The sequence below is a fragment of the Chroicocephalus ridibundus genome, chromosome 2 (genome assembly GCF_963924245.1).
Source record: "Chroicocephalus ridibundus chromosome 2, bChrRid1.1, whole genome shotgun sequence".
NCBI classification, from domain to species: domain Eukaryota; kingdom Metazoa; phylum Chordata; class Aves; order Charadriiformes; family Laridae; genus Chroicocephalus; species Chroicocephalus ridibundus.
The window spans coordinates 31,572,911-31,591,605 of NC_086285.1; the positions used below are offsets into that span (position 1 = coordinate 31,572,911).

General features: G+C 39.6%; 1 protein-coding gene across 7 annotated transcripts in view; it reads right to left on the minus strand.

Annotated features, from left to right (window-relative positions):
• Window positions 1–14,228: 14,228 nt before the first annotated feature.
• ETV1 (ETS variant transcription factor 1) overlaps window positions 14,229–18,695 on the minus strand; it is a 68,399-nt gene continuing 63,932 nt past the window's right edge. For 6 of the 7 annotated variants that reach the window (XM_063324928.1, XM_063324925.1, XM_063324927.1 and 3 more), the window contains one exon: window positions 14,229–17,373. In XM_063324928.1, coding sequence (XP_063180998.1) covers window positions 17,152–17,373 — 222 coding nt within the window. In that variant the 3' untranslated portion in view covers window positions 14,229–17,151. The remainder of the gene's footprint in view (window positions 17,374–18,695) is intronic. The other variant, XM_063324929.1, reaches the window with a different exon arrangement.

The following is an 18,695-nucleotide window of genomic DNA, read 5'->3' on the forward strand; positions in this document are numbered from 1 at the left end:
GGAGGAATGGAAGTAGAAGAGAATACGATGTTTGGACTGGCACTTAGCTGGGATACAAGGCTCAGCACTTCATGACATGCACCATGTGCACATTCATGACTGAACGATGGCACCTGCAGCAGCCAAGCAATTCCAGCAGTTACTACTCACTCAAGGAGGGAGCATCACCTACTGTAGTCATGAGAAACCACAAATGCACCGCTTACTGTTTGGAGCAGCTGCGACAACCAGTGCCTCAGTTCTGCTGGAGCAGATGTTTCACTGCAGGCCAGCAGAGCTGGCACCTGATGGTAGCTTGGACACGGACTTACAAACAAAGGATTGCCTCACCTTATGGAAAAGCCCAATAGAAGCGAACAGAAATTTTCTGAGATACCCTTCAAAAATTACTATAGTTATCCCATTGTTGAAAAGATGTTTTTAAATCTGTATATACTATTTCGTGTTCCATTACATTCAAACGTTTTTGTATTATGTTAAAGTCAATAGAAACCTAATGGTTTCAACCCTGCTAAATTCTACAGGAGTTTTCCATATGGAGAACTACCATCGTGTTGATAGTAGTATCATTGATCTACGATAAATCTTTAGGGGTATTGTGGTCATTTGCCCATGCCTATATACATAAACCACACACTCTCTTCAGTGCTTTTTCTGGGCAAATTTGAAAAAGTTAACTAGCTAGTCATTCCTTCTCTGTGAATTTTTACCTCAGTAAATGATAAAGGCATGAAATTTCTGAGTAAAGAAACAAAAGAAAAACTCTAGGAACGATTTTCTATCCAGTGACTCAAATGATTGCAATTAACAACTTTCACATTTTCATGAGTTTAAGAATTTAACCTTCTTAACAAAGAATCAGAAACTGAGTGCTCTTTCTCTTAATCTCTCTCTCAAGCTGAGCTAATTTAATTCCGGGATGGCACTGATTTCTTTACTATTGCATGAGTGCAGAATTTGACCTTATAACTTATAAAAATTGGGTTTCAGTGTAACTGCATTGGAGATGTTTTTATACAGTATTAATTGATGCTTATTGAAGGCTGAAGGGCTGATCATTTAAAGTTGTGGTATCAGACATGTCTTGCTTGTGGGCCTTTGCGACGTGACAGCAAGTACAAAGACTACTAAAATGTCTTTGTGAAAACACAAAAAAATCAATCCTCTTCCACAAGGAGGTGCCCTCCAGCACAATCAATACAAACTGGTACAACAATATCTTATGGCGCTTGTCAGCTGCTTTAAACCTTTTTGCTCGGTAAAGCGCACAAAGTGCTGCTGCCTTTCATCGCTGCTGGATTGTGCCAAATGAAGATGTATTTCTAAATGAGTCGCAGGGGCAAATGCTGCCATCAGTTACCCCCCTGCAGATGGCTTTAAATTCAGCAAGGTTGTAGAGGACTGAATTCAACTTGGATTTCGTCCAGTAGAGTTAAAGAAGATGGATTTGTTTACTGCTTTGAAACTTTTCCTTCCTCTACTTCAGTTATATTACAGGTTCTTGATGGAAATTTTTGATCTACGTTGTGGTTCTTGCGTGCTAGAGAGCCCAGAACACCCAAGGATTTTGTGTAATGACAATCAACAGGTTCTTTCACCTTCCTTCTATTATTAATCAATGTTATTAGCTCTAATTACAAACCAGCTGTTAGAAACTAAGTTCTTCAAGAGCTGTATACCTTGATCAAATGCATATCTATGAGCTACTTTAACTTCGTTTTGTCTTGTTGGGGTTGTTGTGTACCTATCACCACACTTTTAACACATGGCTGTGGAAAACTGCTGCAGTGACTCTCTAGCAATCAAATATTTTCCCCAGATAACTATGAACTCAGGACTTGACAAGTGGAACTGTTTTGTTCCTACTGGCTAACATCTAGGTCAATCAGTTTTAACTTCTGCTATGTATTCCTTGAAAATAAGCACCACAAAGGCCAGAGTGATAAAAAGCTCTAGGTTAACACAACATTGCTAAGCGTTAGACACGGGAAAATACTCCAGTAGCTCAGGACAACATACCTGCACACACATTTAATACAAAAAGACACTTGATAGGCTTGTTCAGTGAAAAATTAAACAGTATTCTCTGTCCTTGTGCTGTATTTCTTTATGCAATGAGACATCGAACACCATGACTGAAACCAAATCCCATAAAATCTTGTCCAAACAAGCCCAGTCAAATCAAAATCCCTTTAATGGAAATTAACCTTCTGTGAGAAGAAAAGAAAACTCAAGCAAATAGGCAGCTGCATGACACTGTAAATTAGTACATTAGCCTTTCGGCCTTAGGAGAACAGTTTAACTTCTGGCATTAAGTGCAAAAGCAAACAAATTTTGAGGTCTCATATGAGCCATGCTCATGCTGTACTTTTGATAGCCCATGTTCAAAGAAAGGTCACTGTGATTTGGATGGATCACATAGTAAATATTTAGCCCCTGGTTTTATTAACTACTAAATTAATTTATTAAAAGTAAGAGTGAAAAACAAAGACCTGTCCTGAATTCACCTCCTTTATGAATAAAAACTATGTAAATGCGACAGATCCTGGTTTGTGAGCCAGGGAATGGTAATAAAAATGTTACTTATTCAGCGTTGCTCCATCATTTCTCCAACGCTAAAAAGTACCTTAGGGATAGATGGAATTGTACGAAGACAGAACCTCCTACTAAACACAGAATATGTCTGACGTGCAAGCACTCTGATTGATTTTTTCTCTATGAATATTACAAAACCTCAAAAAACATCAACTTGATTCTATCCTTTTCAGTTGAGTGGAGCGGCTGCCATTATGGGTCCTGGTTAGCAGGAGACGCCTGTCTCGACAGCACTCCTGCAGAAATCAGGGATCGGCCCAGGCGTCAGATGCCAAAACATCCTGTGAGAATTTCAAATAGCTGTAGGACAAAAACATGAGTGTGGAATACTTGGCTCCCAAAACTCCTTGCATCACACAGTGGCATGAAACTGCTTCTCAGCCAAAACACAGCCCTGCGCTTTCCACAGGACCTGTATCTCTCCCTTCCCACCAAACTCCTGCCAGCTATCCTGACCTCCCGTCCAGAAAAGAACTGCAGTCTGGGAAACCACTTCTTCAGGGTTGCCAAGTTCCACAGCAGACACACAAGACGGGCTTGGGATTCAGTGCAGGAGCTTTGCCTGAGTGCACTGCTCCTTATGAGGGTGACATAGCCCCCACCAGAAGAATTCCTTAGAGATTCTGTGTGTCGAGAAGGAGGAAATTGCATCCAGCACACATACACTGAATTGGCTGCAGCTGGATTCAGCTCGAGATCAGATGAATCCTTGTGGGACCGTTCCTCATCCATATCTCAATATGTGCCTATAAAGCAGGAAATATACTTTCTGATCCCATAAGATTGTAAGGAAAAATTCCATAGCACTCAGTGCAGTTAGGAAGCTCATAACTGCTTAGGAGTATGGAGAACCTCAGGTAATTCCTTATCTGTCTCGTGAGGCTGTATCTCCAAAGAACATAAGTGACCTTGACTCAACTGAGGTTGACTGAGTTTTAGTGGGGTGATGTCCTCTAAAATAACTTTGTACCTGGCCAAAAGCTAATCATGTGCTAAAACACGTGCTAAGAAAGGAATCAGCTTTTTCCACGATCTCAGATGCAAACATATTTTTATACTTCTCTTGCAAGCTTCATAACGTACTAGTCACAAAAGAGATACTTAATACTTCTTTAGGGAGCTGCTCCCCAGTGATACTTTAGGTGTAAGCAGGACACACTTCAATGAAGAAACACTGGTATGACTCTATCAATAGATAAGAAAAGTGTGAGTTGAGTGAAGCTCAGTAAAACTATTCACATATATAAACTATATACTTCACCTCCTCTCAAATGCAATTGCAGGTGGCCAGATATCCCAAAAATTCTCAGACCTGAAATGCAACGTTAGTTTTGGATCTTTTAGGTTTTTCTTATTTTAAGAGGAAACCTGTGATCCAAAGGTATTAGACAGGACTGAAAATTGGCAAGTTGAACATCAAAGGCCGATACAACCAGTCAATGGCATTAATTCTTAGCTGCCATTAATATTTCCATCTGTAGATCTCAAAGCATTTTACAAAGGCAGGAGAATACTGTTTGTCACAAGGGGTAACAGAAAAATGAGGAGCTTTGCAAAAGGGCACCAGCAGTGCTGTAAACACAATCCAGGCTGCCTGGGTCACAAGTCAACGAGGAACACCCTTCCTCTTGATCTGGCAAACGGAGTAAGGGTTTGAAAATGTTCTGTCTATATATTTCTGCATGGAAGATGTATTTACTAATGCAAAATATCCTTGTATAGATTTACAGCAGTCTTTACGCTCAAATATTTCATATGCTAAGACTAAGCATTGTAGATACTTGCATTTATATTGTTTCTCTGCCACAGTACTCTCTAAGATATGTTGACACATTTGAATAAGTTGATATATCTGCCTTAGCTTCCTGAAAAGGGGATTTTCACAATGAAAGAGTAAAACACAGAAGAATCCACGCTAAGTGAAGTATATGGGATAAAAAGAAAAAAGGATTTTTCTTTTCTGAAGAGAAGCAGCAGCAGATTCCAGTGTTCTGGTGGTGACAGAGATACAGAATAAAAACAAGTAATAGCCTGTTACAGCTCAAAAAACACCACAGAGGAAGAAAAACTCTTGGATTTGCATGGAGAAGACAGCAAACAACTGGATGCCACAGCCCAGTTCTTTACTTTTTATCTTCATTTGCATTTGTGCTGATTGGTTTGACCTTGCTCGATTCACACCCTCTCTACAAGAATAAATGTATAAAGACGGGGCAGAGGCAGGATGAATCAGTGTCCTCATAGCAAGTAAACACAAAAAACCCAATAAGGCATACAAGATTAGCTTCATCCATATGATAATGAGGTAGAGTAGGGATATCTTGGGCCCGGGCCTGTTGGATTTAACAGACTCCAGGGTTCTTGTTTCATCTAAACTGTACAGTAAAATTCCTAGCACCGCTGTGAAATGCTGGACATCTTACCAGGACATTAAGTGGAGCTCTTCTGCCCGCAAACATTGACAAAAACTGGTGCTTCTGATTGCATTTGGCCCTTGATGTCCCTCCCTTCACAGTTCAGGCTTCCACCTGTGCAGAGAACATTCACACATTTCGGGAAACCATACATCACCTAAGGGTATAAAAAAGGCAGAGGGACATCAAGGCTGTAGACCTTAAGGCAGGTTCAGAGAAAGCATATGAACTGTGTACATTAAAACATTGTGACTAAATATTCTTCTCTCTAACTGCTGTTGACAGGCACGATTATGTCTGCAATCCTAAAGTCTCTGCTACCTGTCATAATTATTACACTTAACCTTAAACTCACTAATTATTATTCTTTTTCTTGAAGTCTTGTGAAGACATTCTGTTGTACAATTCTCAGGGGAAGCTGAAAATTTTTCTGTTGTTATGCAGAAACTTGCAGCAAATAAACGGATTGTCTTAAGGCAGTAATGAGAATCTGTTAAATGTTCTTCCCCTCAGAACTGCTTCTCAGTCCTTTTCTAATTTCCACATCCATTTTGAAACTGGACAAAGGAGAAACAAAAAGGTTTATATTTTTTACTCCGAATATATTATATATTGGTGCAGTTCTTTCTCTAGTCTGTTCCTAGAGATCTGACTATTGCCAGTATATTTTAAGCGCTCCTTGATCCACTTCCACATGGCCTGTGTGCTCCCTTTCCAGGGCAATAAGACTGGCTGCTTCTGAAATATCATATAGTTTTATTAGTAGATTTTATGTACTGGGAAGAATTTACTCCAGCTTTTTTTGTCTAATACTGACAGACCGGAACAAATGTCTTATGGGGATCACACTAAGTTGTATCTTACAGCTTCAGGATGGCAGGATCATTAATGACATCTCTTAATAGAAACACTTATATATTAATAATGTATACATTAATTACATGGCTATTATATAAAGTGCCTATAGAGTCTATGTACATGAATAGAATCCATGTAGTAAATCACAAAGCTATATGTCAACTGTAATTATCCATGCATTTTTAACTTTCTTTTTCCTGCTTCATTGGGCACCTCACATTCCAGCACCCTGGAAAACTTATCTTCCTTTCTTTTCTGATAAAGTTTCCCTCATTCTCCCACAAAATCTGAAGTTTTCTTCCAAAATTACAACAGACTAAAGATCAAAATAGACTAATTTTGTCAAAGCTCAGATCTTCCTTAAGAATAGCTTTTCTACATCTAGAAAACCATTCAGAATGTGATCACTGACATCTTAGTAAGCTCTTTGACTCTGGGGTTTTCAGATAGGGAAAATACAATTTTAAGTCCTCAAAGCCTACATTCTCAAAGCATTTTTAGAGCTTCTTATAGCCTTATCATGATAAATTTACAATGTGAGATGGATACTTCTGAGTCTTTCCACAGAAAATAGATGATGGCAGTACAATATAAAAAAGTCTCAAAACAGGAACCATCAACTTCTATCTTATAAATGTCTGGAATCATTGATAACTTTTTTTTGAAAGAAGCACTTTGAATATGTGTGTGCGTGCACAAATAGAAGCTAACACATCTGTGCTGCTTCTCTAAGACATTCTACCTTGATCTCACTTTCGAATACTTTGTCAGGACTTGAGACTTTCTATCACAGTCATTAACTTCGTAGGCAGACAAATGATGAAACCTGGGCTGTTATTCAAAAATTTCTAAATATTTAAAGAATAGCTTTCTCTTTTTTTTTTCTTTTTTTTTTTTTTTTTTTTTTTGCTTTTCAGCATATGAGGCTCGGAGAAAATAAAAGATGCTTGGGAATATTGCTATAAAAGCCTTTTTTTATTTTGGGGGAAGGAGCTGTAAAATGTACTTCTGCCATCGCAAGTAAACGGCATGGAAATAACAAGCAGCTCAGGCATGGTAATACATCTCCTTCACATCCACGTCAATAAAAATATTATATCACACTGCTCCATGATGCATTCTATAAATATGGCATAGCACCAACTGCATCCAGTAAGGAGTGGGTTACAGACTTCAGCTGTAAAACTGAATTTCATCTTTCAGCAACAAGAATAAAGAAAAAGATTAGGAATTTTGATAGATATTAAATTTTTAAGGGGAAGCTTATTTTTCTGTCATAAAGCAGGGTCATGCAAAAAAAGGAAGCAACCTATACCTGTACAACCATTAAAAACCTTAAACATTGGACTGGCTTGCTTTTCTTGCTATGTGTATAAGCCCCTGTGGATCCTTTTCTTTAGCAATAATGTTGCTGTCTATGTACTGATTCCCATTTTATTTTTTTTTTTTAGCATTATAAAAAGGTGTGTTTTTTTAACGTAATGACTTTAACACATCTGGTTGAACATTCCAGATGGACTTTTCCTTAGCAAATTTGGGACCACTTCATGTAGTGTGAAAATTCATTGGCTTGAGTTACTTACGTCTCCAGATAGAAAGGTGATCCTGGGCGTGCAGTCCAACAGATCCTCAACTCATCTGATGCCCCAGAATTAAAGGTCTGTGAGCAAGCCGCTCCAAGATAATTTTTACTGCTCATGAGTCACAATTTACAGCTTGCAGTTGCCGATTTGCAGCAAGACTGAGAGCTATAATCTTCTTTTCTTATGCTTAATGGTCTCGAGATTCTTCCTTTGTTCTTCCCTACTGGGCAGAGCCATATGTGACCCTCTGTCCTTCTAATGTATGGAACTGCTGTCTGTCCCATTTAGGGCTTTATGAGAATTCAGCTCACACTTGCAATGATATTTTAGACTGATACCATTTGGGGACAATGAGTCAGCAGGTCACGCTTCTCTGGCTAGATCCTCTTATATAAATTTTCAGAAATACTGGCTTCCCATTACAGTTCATGCACAGGGTCATCCCCAAGTAGCACAAATCAGCCAAATAAACCTGCCTTTTGTCTTCCAAAGATATTACTAACTGAAGACACCACATACACAGTATTCCCAGAGCTTTTTCTATTATTTGACATGAGATTTGAGTCTCCTGCTGTCTTTGTTTGTCATAACCATCCCATCAAAATCCAAACCACCTTGTCAGGAGAAATCTCTGTGTGGATCCGCACCTGCTTTCAAAGAGTCAGATGCACTGGTCTGCTGATACAATTGATATAAATGCATGAAGTTACCTAAGGTTTTGAGCAAGAGTCCAAGTCTGATGAAATTAGGATATGTACTGCTTAATGTTATCATCTGTTGAGGATGGAACTTAAAGCATTATGGAATATGTTATTGATAGAGTTAGAGGCAATATGAGAAGGGAAAGACATTCATTATTGTGTTTTTCTCTCTCTCCTTATTTCGAGGGCTTATAACTTCTGAGTCCTGCTTCAACCCTATACGTTACCAAATAGCCTTAGCTTGCTATATGCAAAAATGCCACACACAGAGAAAACTTCATGGTGAAATGTCAGGCGCTAGGGATATAAACGGGCATATTACTCATTAATTGGTCAAATTTTTTTTCTTGGTTTTTTTTTTTTTGGTTGTTTGTTTCTTCTTTTTTGAGACATGCAATTCCCAGTTAAACACAAGTGCAGCAATGTTTCTCCTCTCCCTTTAAAAATAACTCCGACCCCAATGTCAGCAGCTTAGTAATCACACGCAAGTTGACAACAGCTCTTTGTAAAGGGTGTGTTTGTTAGTAAGGAAAACAAATCCTAGAGGCAAAGGATTCCAGGTTCAAATTTACAGATTTAGTGTCAAAGCACACAAACTACTGAAGCCAGTTGTGTTACATCCTTTTTAGTTCAATCACAGGACCCAAACAAAATGCAGGATACAGAACACCACCTTGTACCACCAGAACATTTCAAATAATACTCACTTCTAGGAGATACCAAGTCACCTGTAGCCAAAGGTCCATCCATGCCAGGACAGACCAGCACCAGTGTTTAGAAAGAGAGGATGCGAAGAGGGTGACTCTGGCATGTCCTCTGAAGGTCCGACAGTCTCTGTATTAGGGACTCTCTGATTTGGAGAGTTCGACTTCATCATCATAGTCAAGAATCGCTGTTGGCCATTTCTTCCATGAATTTCTCTAAGCAATTTTTCTTAATTCGTTTAAGACTTGTGCCACCTAAAACAGCTTATGTCAATAAATTTCACAAATTAATGATTGTGCTGTATGATAAAGTACTTCCTTAATGTTCTTAAAGTGCCTCAACTGCTTTTTTTTCTATTGTCCCACCAATAAATTGTTATGAGACCCAGTAAATTTTTATTCCCTATTCTTCTCCAAAAAATTCATGATGTTATAGAACTTGATTTTATTCCTTCTCCACTACCTGTCCCAAGTTGAATCCTTTTAAGTTTCTGATAATACAAAAGCCATTTGTAAGCATTGCTTATTCTTATGATGTCTCTTGGTATCTTTCTAGGTCTTCCACAACCTTAGATGTGGGGATCAGAAGAGAAAGTAACATGATGCGTGGAGTTGCTTTCCTGGCATTTAGCTGGCATAAAGCATTAATAAGCCAAGTTGAGGTTCAAGGACTGGGTTTGCCACAGCCAAGCTATGTCACTTACCCAAGGCGAGATCATGATCACGGAAACTACTCAGTTTAATGGACTGCATAGTTCCAGGAATTTACCATTCCTTATGTGGCAGTGCCTCTTCGGTCATTAAGGCTAGATTCACAAAGAAACTGTGTGTACCATAAAGTAGAGCATTAGAGTGTCTAAAAGAAAACTTGTTACTGAGCAGAATATTCCTCTACGTATTAGGAAGAATTAAACACCAAAAACCAAATTCAGGAAAGCTTGAATGCTGAGCAGACACATGTATGTGCTGCATAAAACTAACAGTCCTTTTCTGGGTGTAGGCATCTATTCTGGGCTCCAAGGAAACGTTTGACTGCCTCAACTCCTGTGAACTCCCTCCCTCCCTCCCTCCCTTGCAGCACTGAAACTCTAAAATAATAATACAAAGGCGTCCTTCATTTTATTTCTCTGTAGATGCAGATCTAGGTCTTCACTCATCTGTTGTCTCCTACATTTCATTCCTGCAGGAAGCAGAGAAGCCCTGGTTCAGCTGACCACCTTTTGAAAGATTTTGTGGAGGCCCTTAGATACCCTAAATTCTTACAGCTGGGCTCACAGGGCCTTGTAATATGCAGCAGAGCAGTGGCTCAAATCTCTTTGCAAGTCTAGCCTTTGTAGCTAAACCTGCAATGTACCTGAAATTTGCTAGTGCCAAGAATGGCTGGAAGCTTAGTGCACTCCTTAAGACTTGTAAATGTCCACATGATCTTCATAAGCAGCTGGGAAGGCAGCCTGACCCTACAGATCCCAGTCACCTTTGCGGAGACCAACGCTGAGTCACCTGTAGCACGGACTCCAGCACGCACAGTCTGCCAGCATCGGTCACAAAAGATCACTGTAAGGATTAAAGAGGTGTATGGAGCTCCAGCAGAGAGCTTTATACAAAATTGAAATGAGTTATCTACATCAGTAGAATTCATAAGACGTACCTTTTTGTTAAATTTCATCTTTTATTATTGGTCTCATGCTAAGCCCCACGTCTTGATCATTTGTATATCTTTCTGAATAATGTAACAAGCAAAAGTGTCCTGCGTATATACCACACTAGACAGGGATACACATTGCTAAATACAGGTCACAGACTCTTGTTAGCATAAAGCTACTCAGCTGACTTCAAGGAAACCGAGCTGATTTACACCAACCCACAGTCTGACCCACTATCCTGTAAGGTTTTCTTCTTTTTTTTTTTTTTTTTTTTTAAACACAGTGGGACAATAAAGCCACTACATTTATAGCCCAGAACACTCTCTGCATATTCCAATATCTTGTTTGCCCTTTTAACAGCTACCAAAAACCGTGCAGATGGTTTTACCAAATTATCAACAATCACTCCAAAGTCAGTTCTGATATTCCTGTCTTTGGGGATATACTACTGGGGCCAAACCCATCCCTGGTGCGGCTCTGTTAGCCTAACACATTTGGCCCACTGACCACAAAGTGCACTGCCTCCAATTACCTTCTCTCTCTTGCTCTTATCTCGGTTTACTGACTCTTTACTTATCTTAGTCCCTTCCTTATCTAAAACACTGCAATCTTCCAGGTCCCCTAATGCAGCTCATGATTTGACTCCTGTTGTTCTCATCTAATATTACCGTCCCTTTCTGTGTTTTACTTTCTCTCTTCCTTTTCCTGAAGCACTCCCACAAGCACTGGGGTCTTAAAAAAATCACTGCTGTTTACAGAGTTTATTACTTTCCATCATTTCTTATGATTCTCCTGCAGTATGCCTTTCAAATAATTACCGCTGTGATTTACTATATTGGCCATATAACCTCCTCCTTCCTGTACTAATCAGCTCTGGATTAGCTAGTTGGTAGGGCCAGATTGCCCCTGACAGACTTTTTCCCATCTCTGTGCCTCACCCAGACATGCTGGGATCACGCTCTCTCTGTCTTTCCACGTGGACACAGAGCTCCTCGCCAGGTGCTCCGGGGCAGGCTCACCCCAGCTAGCGCTGCAGCAGCCTTAACTGTGTATTTCAGCAAACATCTCGAACTCTGAGGAGCTGGCACCTCTGCAAAAACACCTCCTTCTGCCTCTTATTTAGGTCATGTAGCCACATGCCACTCCCCATGCAAGGCTGTCCCTGAAAGCCACCAGAGAGCCCTTTGCGGTACATCTAAACCACTCAACTCTGGGCTTCTATAAAGGCCACTGTAGTAACTAATGAGCACACTGTTCACCAAAATATCATGGGTGAGTGAAGAATTGGTTTAAACTGTCTTCAAATAGATCCACTGGGTCCTATCACGGAGGGGAAGGGTAAGAAAACAGTGAAATCTCCTCTAGTCTTTCTTTTTTAAGGCAGCGGCAAGGAACTGCCATAGTCTGTACCGCGGATTACACAGCAAAAAATGCTATTTTGGACCCCAGGTATCTACCTGGTTACCTGGAGTGTGGAAAGAGATACATAGACACATTTCTTCCGAAATAAAGCAAATCATAGCTACTCATAAACAAACAAAAAAACCCAACAACAAACCAAAACCAAAAAAAACCCCAAACCCAGCCCACCAAGGAGTGGCTGTAATCACTTCTCTATCATGCAACTAAAAAGCATGGACGTGGGCAGAAATGCCCACAGAGCTTTGCAAGGACAAAGACACAGAACTAGGGCTTATCAGATCCAAATGCTTGATTGTCACCCTGCCTCAGGGGTACCTTCCTGTAACCTCTATTAACAGCAGGAAGCTCGTTTCAAAAACACTTTAGGGTATGCTGTGTATTTTTGAGGTCAGTCCAATGAAAGTATGTAATAAGGAAAATACTGCAGCAGTATTAAAGACATGACACATTTCTGGGGTAAACAACGCTACAGTTTTGGAGAACATGATGTATGGATACTTTCTTGGGAGTTTATTTATCCCTTCTTTTGGTGATGTTTATTGTGTCACTTTCACACAAAAATAGTTCTTTGGGAAAATGTCAATGAGACTCTTCATAGGCATTTTCAGACTATTACATAAGAAGATGGCGCAGATATTTGCTTCCCACAGAAATTAAATTGGTGTTCAAGGGGGAAACCAATATTTCAGCCTCCTGAAGTAAACTTTAGTTAGTTAACTCTACCTACCTACGCAGCCATGAAAGCTGGGTGGTAAGGTACAGCGCTTTGCTGATGCATTTCTGATTCTTAGGGATCTGACAGACATCCTCCGGCTCATCTTGTAGTTGTAAAATGCTACTGCCCCTAACTTTCCATTCCCCTGCTCTGCCAGAGATTACCACTCCTGTAGCAGAAGCAACAGAAGACAACGCTCTGTATTTCCCTCCTCTATAAGAGAATAAGGGGAGGGCAGGGCTGTTATGTATTGCAGATGCTCTAGTTCTCAGCCTGGTATCTTAGCAAAACGCAGGGGACTTTGAACAGGCACCTGCTCCCAGCTGCTACCTCCTTTCCCAGCAGAGTAGCCTCTGATTAAGGAAAAAAAAAAAAAAAAAAAAAAAAAAAGCCAAAAACACACACAAAAACCTCCCCAACCAACCAGCAAAGAGAACTGAGAGATTAATCGCCTAGGCTCTTACAGCGAGATCCAAGTGGGGTATTTCAAAGTGATGGTTCTTAGAGTGTAATATACCATATTAATTAAGGCCCCCAAAACATCTTTGAAGGAGATTATTTGGAAAAGTCCTCAGTGCTATTAATGTGAGCAGTGAAAAGGGCTGTTCATGAGCGCTATTACCTGTAGGATGTGAACTGAAGCTAATGCTCTTCAGAGGAGAAAGTACAGCCATTAACAACTCAAAGATTTCCTCATAATACCTTTTGCACACATTCATCTATTTCCTGCTATTAAAAAACAAACAAACAAAAAACCACAAACAGGGCAAAAATATTTACTAGATGATAATTGTCCTGTGAAGATGGACTTGCAACCCAAACCAGTCAGAAGCCAAGGGCAATAAGACTGTAAGCACGAATCCCTGGGGAATAGTCCCAGGTACCAGAGAATCTCAAAGATGAAAAGATTCTGAGCAAAGGGCTCTTCGCAGGGAATTACCAGAGAAAATGATCCTTAATGTTCCCATATCCCAGTTTTCCCTAGTTACCACAGCTTCCAGCTGTAAGTAAAGCAGGCAGATTTGGTCTGACAAGCATATGAAATTCAGGCTTTCACAGAATTTAACGTGAAGATTTGCACTGCAGTTAGTGTGTGGGAACGTTAAGACTGGTGTGACCTTGGAGAGAAAAGGCTTAGGCCCTCTGTTATGGATAGTCGTATACCCAAAGCAAAATTTGTGCGTTGCCCTAAACCTGTAATCTTAACTCTCTCAAACGGATTCTGGGGGGACCTGCCAAGTCCTTATCTAATTTCACCTGCGTTCAGCTACCGGTGCAACTGAACCGTCACAGCAGGGGAAACCCGAGCACCTACAGCCTTGCAGCGATGACCCCTGGATTTGTCTCACAGTAGCCGCCTGGGCAGCTGCTCTGGGCGGCAAAAAGATGCACAAGCAAACACACACAAGCTAACGCCACTACAGCTCCTCCTTCTGAGGTGAAGCCTGCATTTTCTCTCCAGTTGTGGTACAGCTTGAAAACAAAGCCAAAAAAAAAAAAACAACAAAAAAAACCAACCCCGACCAACCAACCAAAAACGCAGCACCCTCACCCCAGCCCCCGACACCCCACATTCAAATTCAGTAGGGTATTCAAACGCCCTGGGAAAATGTTGTAAGTGTTCCTAGTTGGAATCAATCTTTCTCTAAATTTACATAGACCATCCCCCATCTCTTTTGTCAGTCAAATATGATGTTTGGGCAACCGAAACCCTGGCTATAATTCATATAGGAATTGTACATACTCCTCACTTTTTTTTTTTTTTTTTTTTTTGGGTTCCATTTTGCAGGAAGCTATTCTAGGCACTAAGAAGAGATCATCATCTCCTCTTCTAAAACAAGAACCTTACTGCAGGGGCCTCTCCAGTCCAAATGGTTAGGAATCCAATACACAACAATCTTGCAGAAATCAGCTGCCAGATTTATTATTCTACCTGAAAACCCCAAACAAAGAAAAAAAAAAAAACCCAAACAAACAAAAAAGTGGAATAAAAACAGACTTTAAATAAAGCTCTTAGGTACATTTTAAAAAGGGTTAATCAGTTCAGTGAAAGACTTTTATATCTTCTGCTGAGAGATCATGTAATGTTGGTCTGATTGCTTGTTTTGTTCAGTGAGTCACTACCGTATACATATATATATATATTTCTTCTTAAATATTACACATTTGATGCATTTTTTTCATTTTTTTTTCTTTTTCCTTTTTTTTTCTCCTTTTTTTGTCCAACCCCTTTCCCAAATATCCACATCCTGCCACAGGCAAGAGGCGCTCCGTGCTGACATTAAAGAACCAAAACCAATCCAAGGACTTTTCATCAAAGCATGTTTCATTTGAACCTTATTTTCAATGGAAATCACATTTTTTTTAAACAATCTTACTCAACCTTTTCCCTTTCCTTTTTGCTAATTCTGCAGTTTTAGACTTCTGATTCTGGGTTGATCACCGAAAATTTAAGTGCCATTGAGACTTATGGATGACAGAATTAGGTGACATATTAAGGCATATATACACTCCCATAAAATATGTTGTCTTATGGATCTGAGTAAATTAAATACCTGCCCAAATGTTTTTTTATGCACCTGTGGTTTCTAGTGACCACTACACTTCTTTACTTTTGATTAATTGCATATTAAAATATTCATAGCTTAACTAGTGTCTTAACTGACAGAGGATGGAAAATTAACCCACCACCTAGGATTGTCTTTGAAATTCATCCATTGTGATGAAAATTATTCTTGTTGTTTTATGGTTATGCACTCGTTTTCCTCCCACTTCTTGGGAATATAGGAAAGTGAGGCACCCCATGTAACACCCATATAAATTTCACTGGGCAAAAAAAGAAATCCAGATCTTACCCCCTCTCCCTCCCTTCAAACTAGGAAATATTATATTTCAGAAAAGGTGCTCATAAATATTTTAAACTTTTGAGGTTTTGTCAGGGCTTTTTTTTTTTTTTCCATTTTACATACAGAGCAGTATGTGCAGCTTGTGTTCAAGATTACCCCTCTCAAAAAATAAAACGATTTGAAAAAGTAACAACAACAAATAAAATCCCTCAAAAAAACCCCTCTTCCGAGCATATCTGATCACATTTACATTTAGTGTCCAAAACAAGTTGATTGGTAACATCAGTGCCAGCACTACAACGTCATACAGCGACTTCATGGTATTCTTTGACAGTTCGTCTAAGTCTCCGTTCCACCGAAAATTACAAAAGGTTCTGCAGAGCTTTCCTTAGCAAGCTGAAGCTTACTAGTCATTTGTGGATGCGCATAAAAGCTGCTTATAGCACAGCTATGGCGTAAGCTATTTTCTAAGCAATAAATGGTTCAAGTCATCTATTTTGTCCTGAAATGCTACCTGTAGTTACAGCATTGCTTATAAATGGTCATAGTAAATTCAGCATCAAAGAGAATATTACAGAAAAAGACAGCAGCAGAAGCATTAGCATTATCTAGTATTTATATATGTTATCAACATAACACAGCAGTAAAAGGTTTAAATGCATATTAATGGGTACCGTGTCTAAAAATTACTAAAGTACCTATTTAGTGTATTGGATATTTTTCTCAAGGAGTGCTTGCTGTGTCTAAACAGCATAATTAGATATGTGACTTAGTACAGTTAATTCCTATTGATTAAATAACTTATTTATGTACCAAAGGAAATGGAAGGACACAAAATGTTTTCTCCCTCCCGATCATGATCCTGTATTTAATGCTGACATGATCATCAGAAAGCCTACCACATATAGTTACTGCCCTCAAATGGATCTTGAAAGGTCTGAGCCGTGGCATGGGACATACGTGTATAGCAACGTGGTACCAGATACGCCACGCGGCTCACAGTCTGAAGTCAGGGATTTTGCTGCTTGGTCACTGTACTTATGGCCACTCTGTCATTAAACAGAATTTTTTTTTGAGGCCGTATCGAAAAAAAAAAAAAAATTAAAAAAAAAGGAAGAACTCTCAAGATATCTGGTTGTTTTCAGAGGCAAGGTGCAAGGTCTGCCACTGCAAGCTTCTAAATTAAATGCTGTGGTATACGCTTTGCTTCTCTTTTATAACTGCAGAAAGACAATTAAGAATGGCAAGAAAAAAAATGCCCTAGGCATGCTGTGCTGATATCATCATCAAGTGGTTATTTTGCACAATGAGAATTAACTGTACTATGGATACCCAGAGAAAATGTACAATATCTTATGCTGATATGAAACAAACCAGACATGATATAGCTTTTTTTGTACTTAAAACCTGTATGTTCCCTTCCCAAACTTAAGTAAAAAGCAAACCCACCCTTTTGCTCCTGTTACACAGAATAACGTTTAGGTTCCAACCCTCCCCTTTCAAATAAAGTGCGCTGTCCATGGCAGACCATAGGAGTAATGCAACAGGAAAAGCCCCTTTTAGTGTACTATTTAAAAAACAAACTGAAGTCGAGTCAGCTTTCCTCTGGGTCTTGTGAAAGAGGAGAAGCCTAAGGGAGGGGGAAAACACCCCCTTCACTGTCACTGTTGTTAATAGACATAGCCTTCGTTATAGGGGTGGGTGTTGCAGCAGCCACCGTCCTGCATGTAGACCATGCTCTCATCAAAGTGGGACAGAGGTACAGTGTCCTCCTCGTTGATGTGGCGCTCCATGTCAGTCTTCAGTAAGGGGCGCTGGTTGTCTGGAAAAGCCATGGAGAAAAGCGCTTCAGGGTCGCAAACAAACTTGTAGACGTATCTCTCTCCAGCCACCTTAGGACAACAGAAGGGACAAAAAGGTGCAACGTAAGGCCGTGTGGTTTTGCAACTCCGAGTTCAACAGTCTCGAGAAGAACTCACCTTTGTTGCGCAATTAATAACGCAGAACTGCTAAGGCAATGACCTAGCAAAGACAACAGGGATCTGCAGAAGCAGACTGTGCGGAACACTCTCGGTTTTGCCACACGTGATATCCTGTTGGAAGATGGACTAGGTATTCTACTTCCAAACTTTTGTTTGCGATCGTTTCCTATACTTAACCACAAATGGAACTGTTCTTACTGGAAAATGTAAACAAATTGTCACTACAGTGGCAAAATAAAATTACTAAGTCCAACACGCTGTGTGCGACGTGGAAAAAAGAATCACGTTGCATGATAGAGATCTGAATTTCACTTTAGGTAGATTGATTCATACTTAAGTATAAAAGCACTTAGTTATAGTGCATGCTGATTGTACAGCGACAGCGTAAGCAAATACGTAGGCTAATATGTACTTAGCAATTGCTCATGCAAAGTTGGGACATTTGGATTTGCTTATGGAGGGGCAATTTGTCCAAAGATCCTATAGTTTTCCCTTATTCAGAAACAGCACTAACTGTCTGTGCTTCATCTTCCTAAAAGCTGAAGAATGATAAAAGCAATACAGAATTATTGTTTGGTTGTTTGTTTTTTTTTTTTAAAAAAAAGGTCAATACGGTGTCTTCTCAAGCACCTTATTTAAGGAAATTCGTTAAAAAATATCAACCATGTTGCATGCTCACAGTTTATTAAAAGTATTTTAAAATAAAGAACATATTGTCTGGTTCTTGCAACTCCAGGTAGCACGGTATTGGAAGCGAGCGAATGAAGGTGGCAAAAGTGTTGCAAACTTAACTCTATTCTTACGGGTGCAAAACAGTCTGAAGCACCTCCTTAAATTTTCAGCTTATTTATTGTACAAATAATGTAAAGCTTTGGTAGAGGTTATATCTGCAGTAGAATTTTTTTCATCAAATTAATGTCAGCAAGTTTGACAGACTGAAGGCTGCATTCAGAAACTGGGCATTTGCATAACCTTCTATCACTGCTCAACTTAAAGCAAAAGGGGAAAAATGTGTGTACAAACCTTGCAGCAAAGAAACCTACTATGAATCTACAACCACCATTAGTTTTTAAACGTACACTAACTGGCCAGATAGGGTGATCGCAGGGCAAACCTCAAACATTGCTATGTCAGAAAAACAAGCATCCAAACTAGCTTTTAAAATGTGTGTTAAATACATTCTTGTAGATAATAAAGTAGCAGTTTAAGAGGTAGCAAGCTAGCTGTCAGAA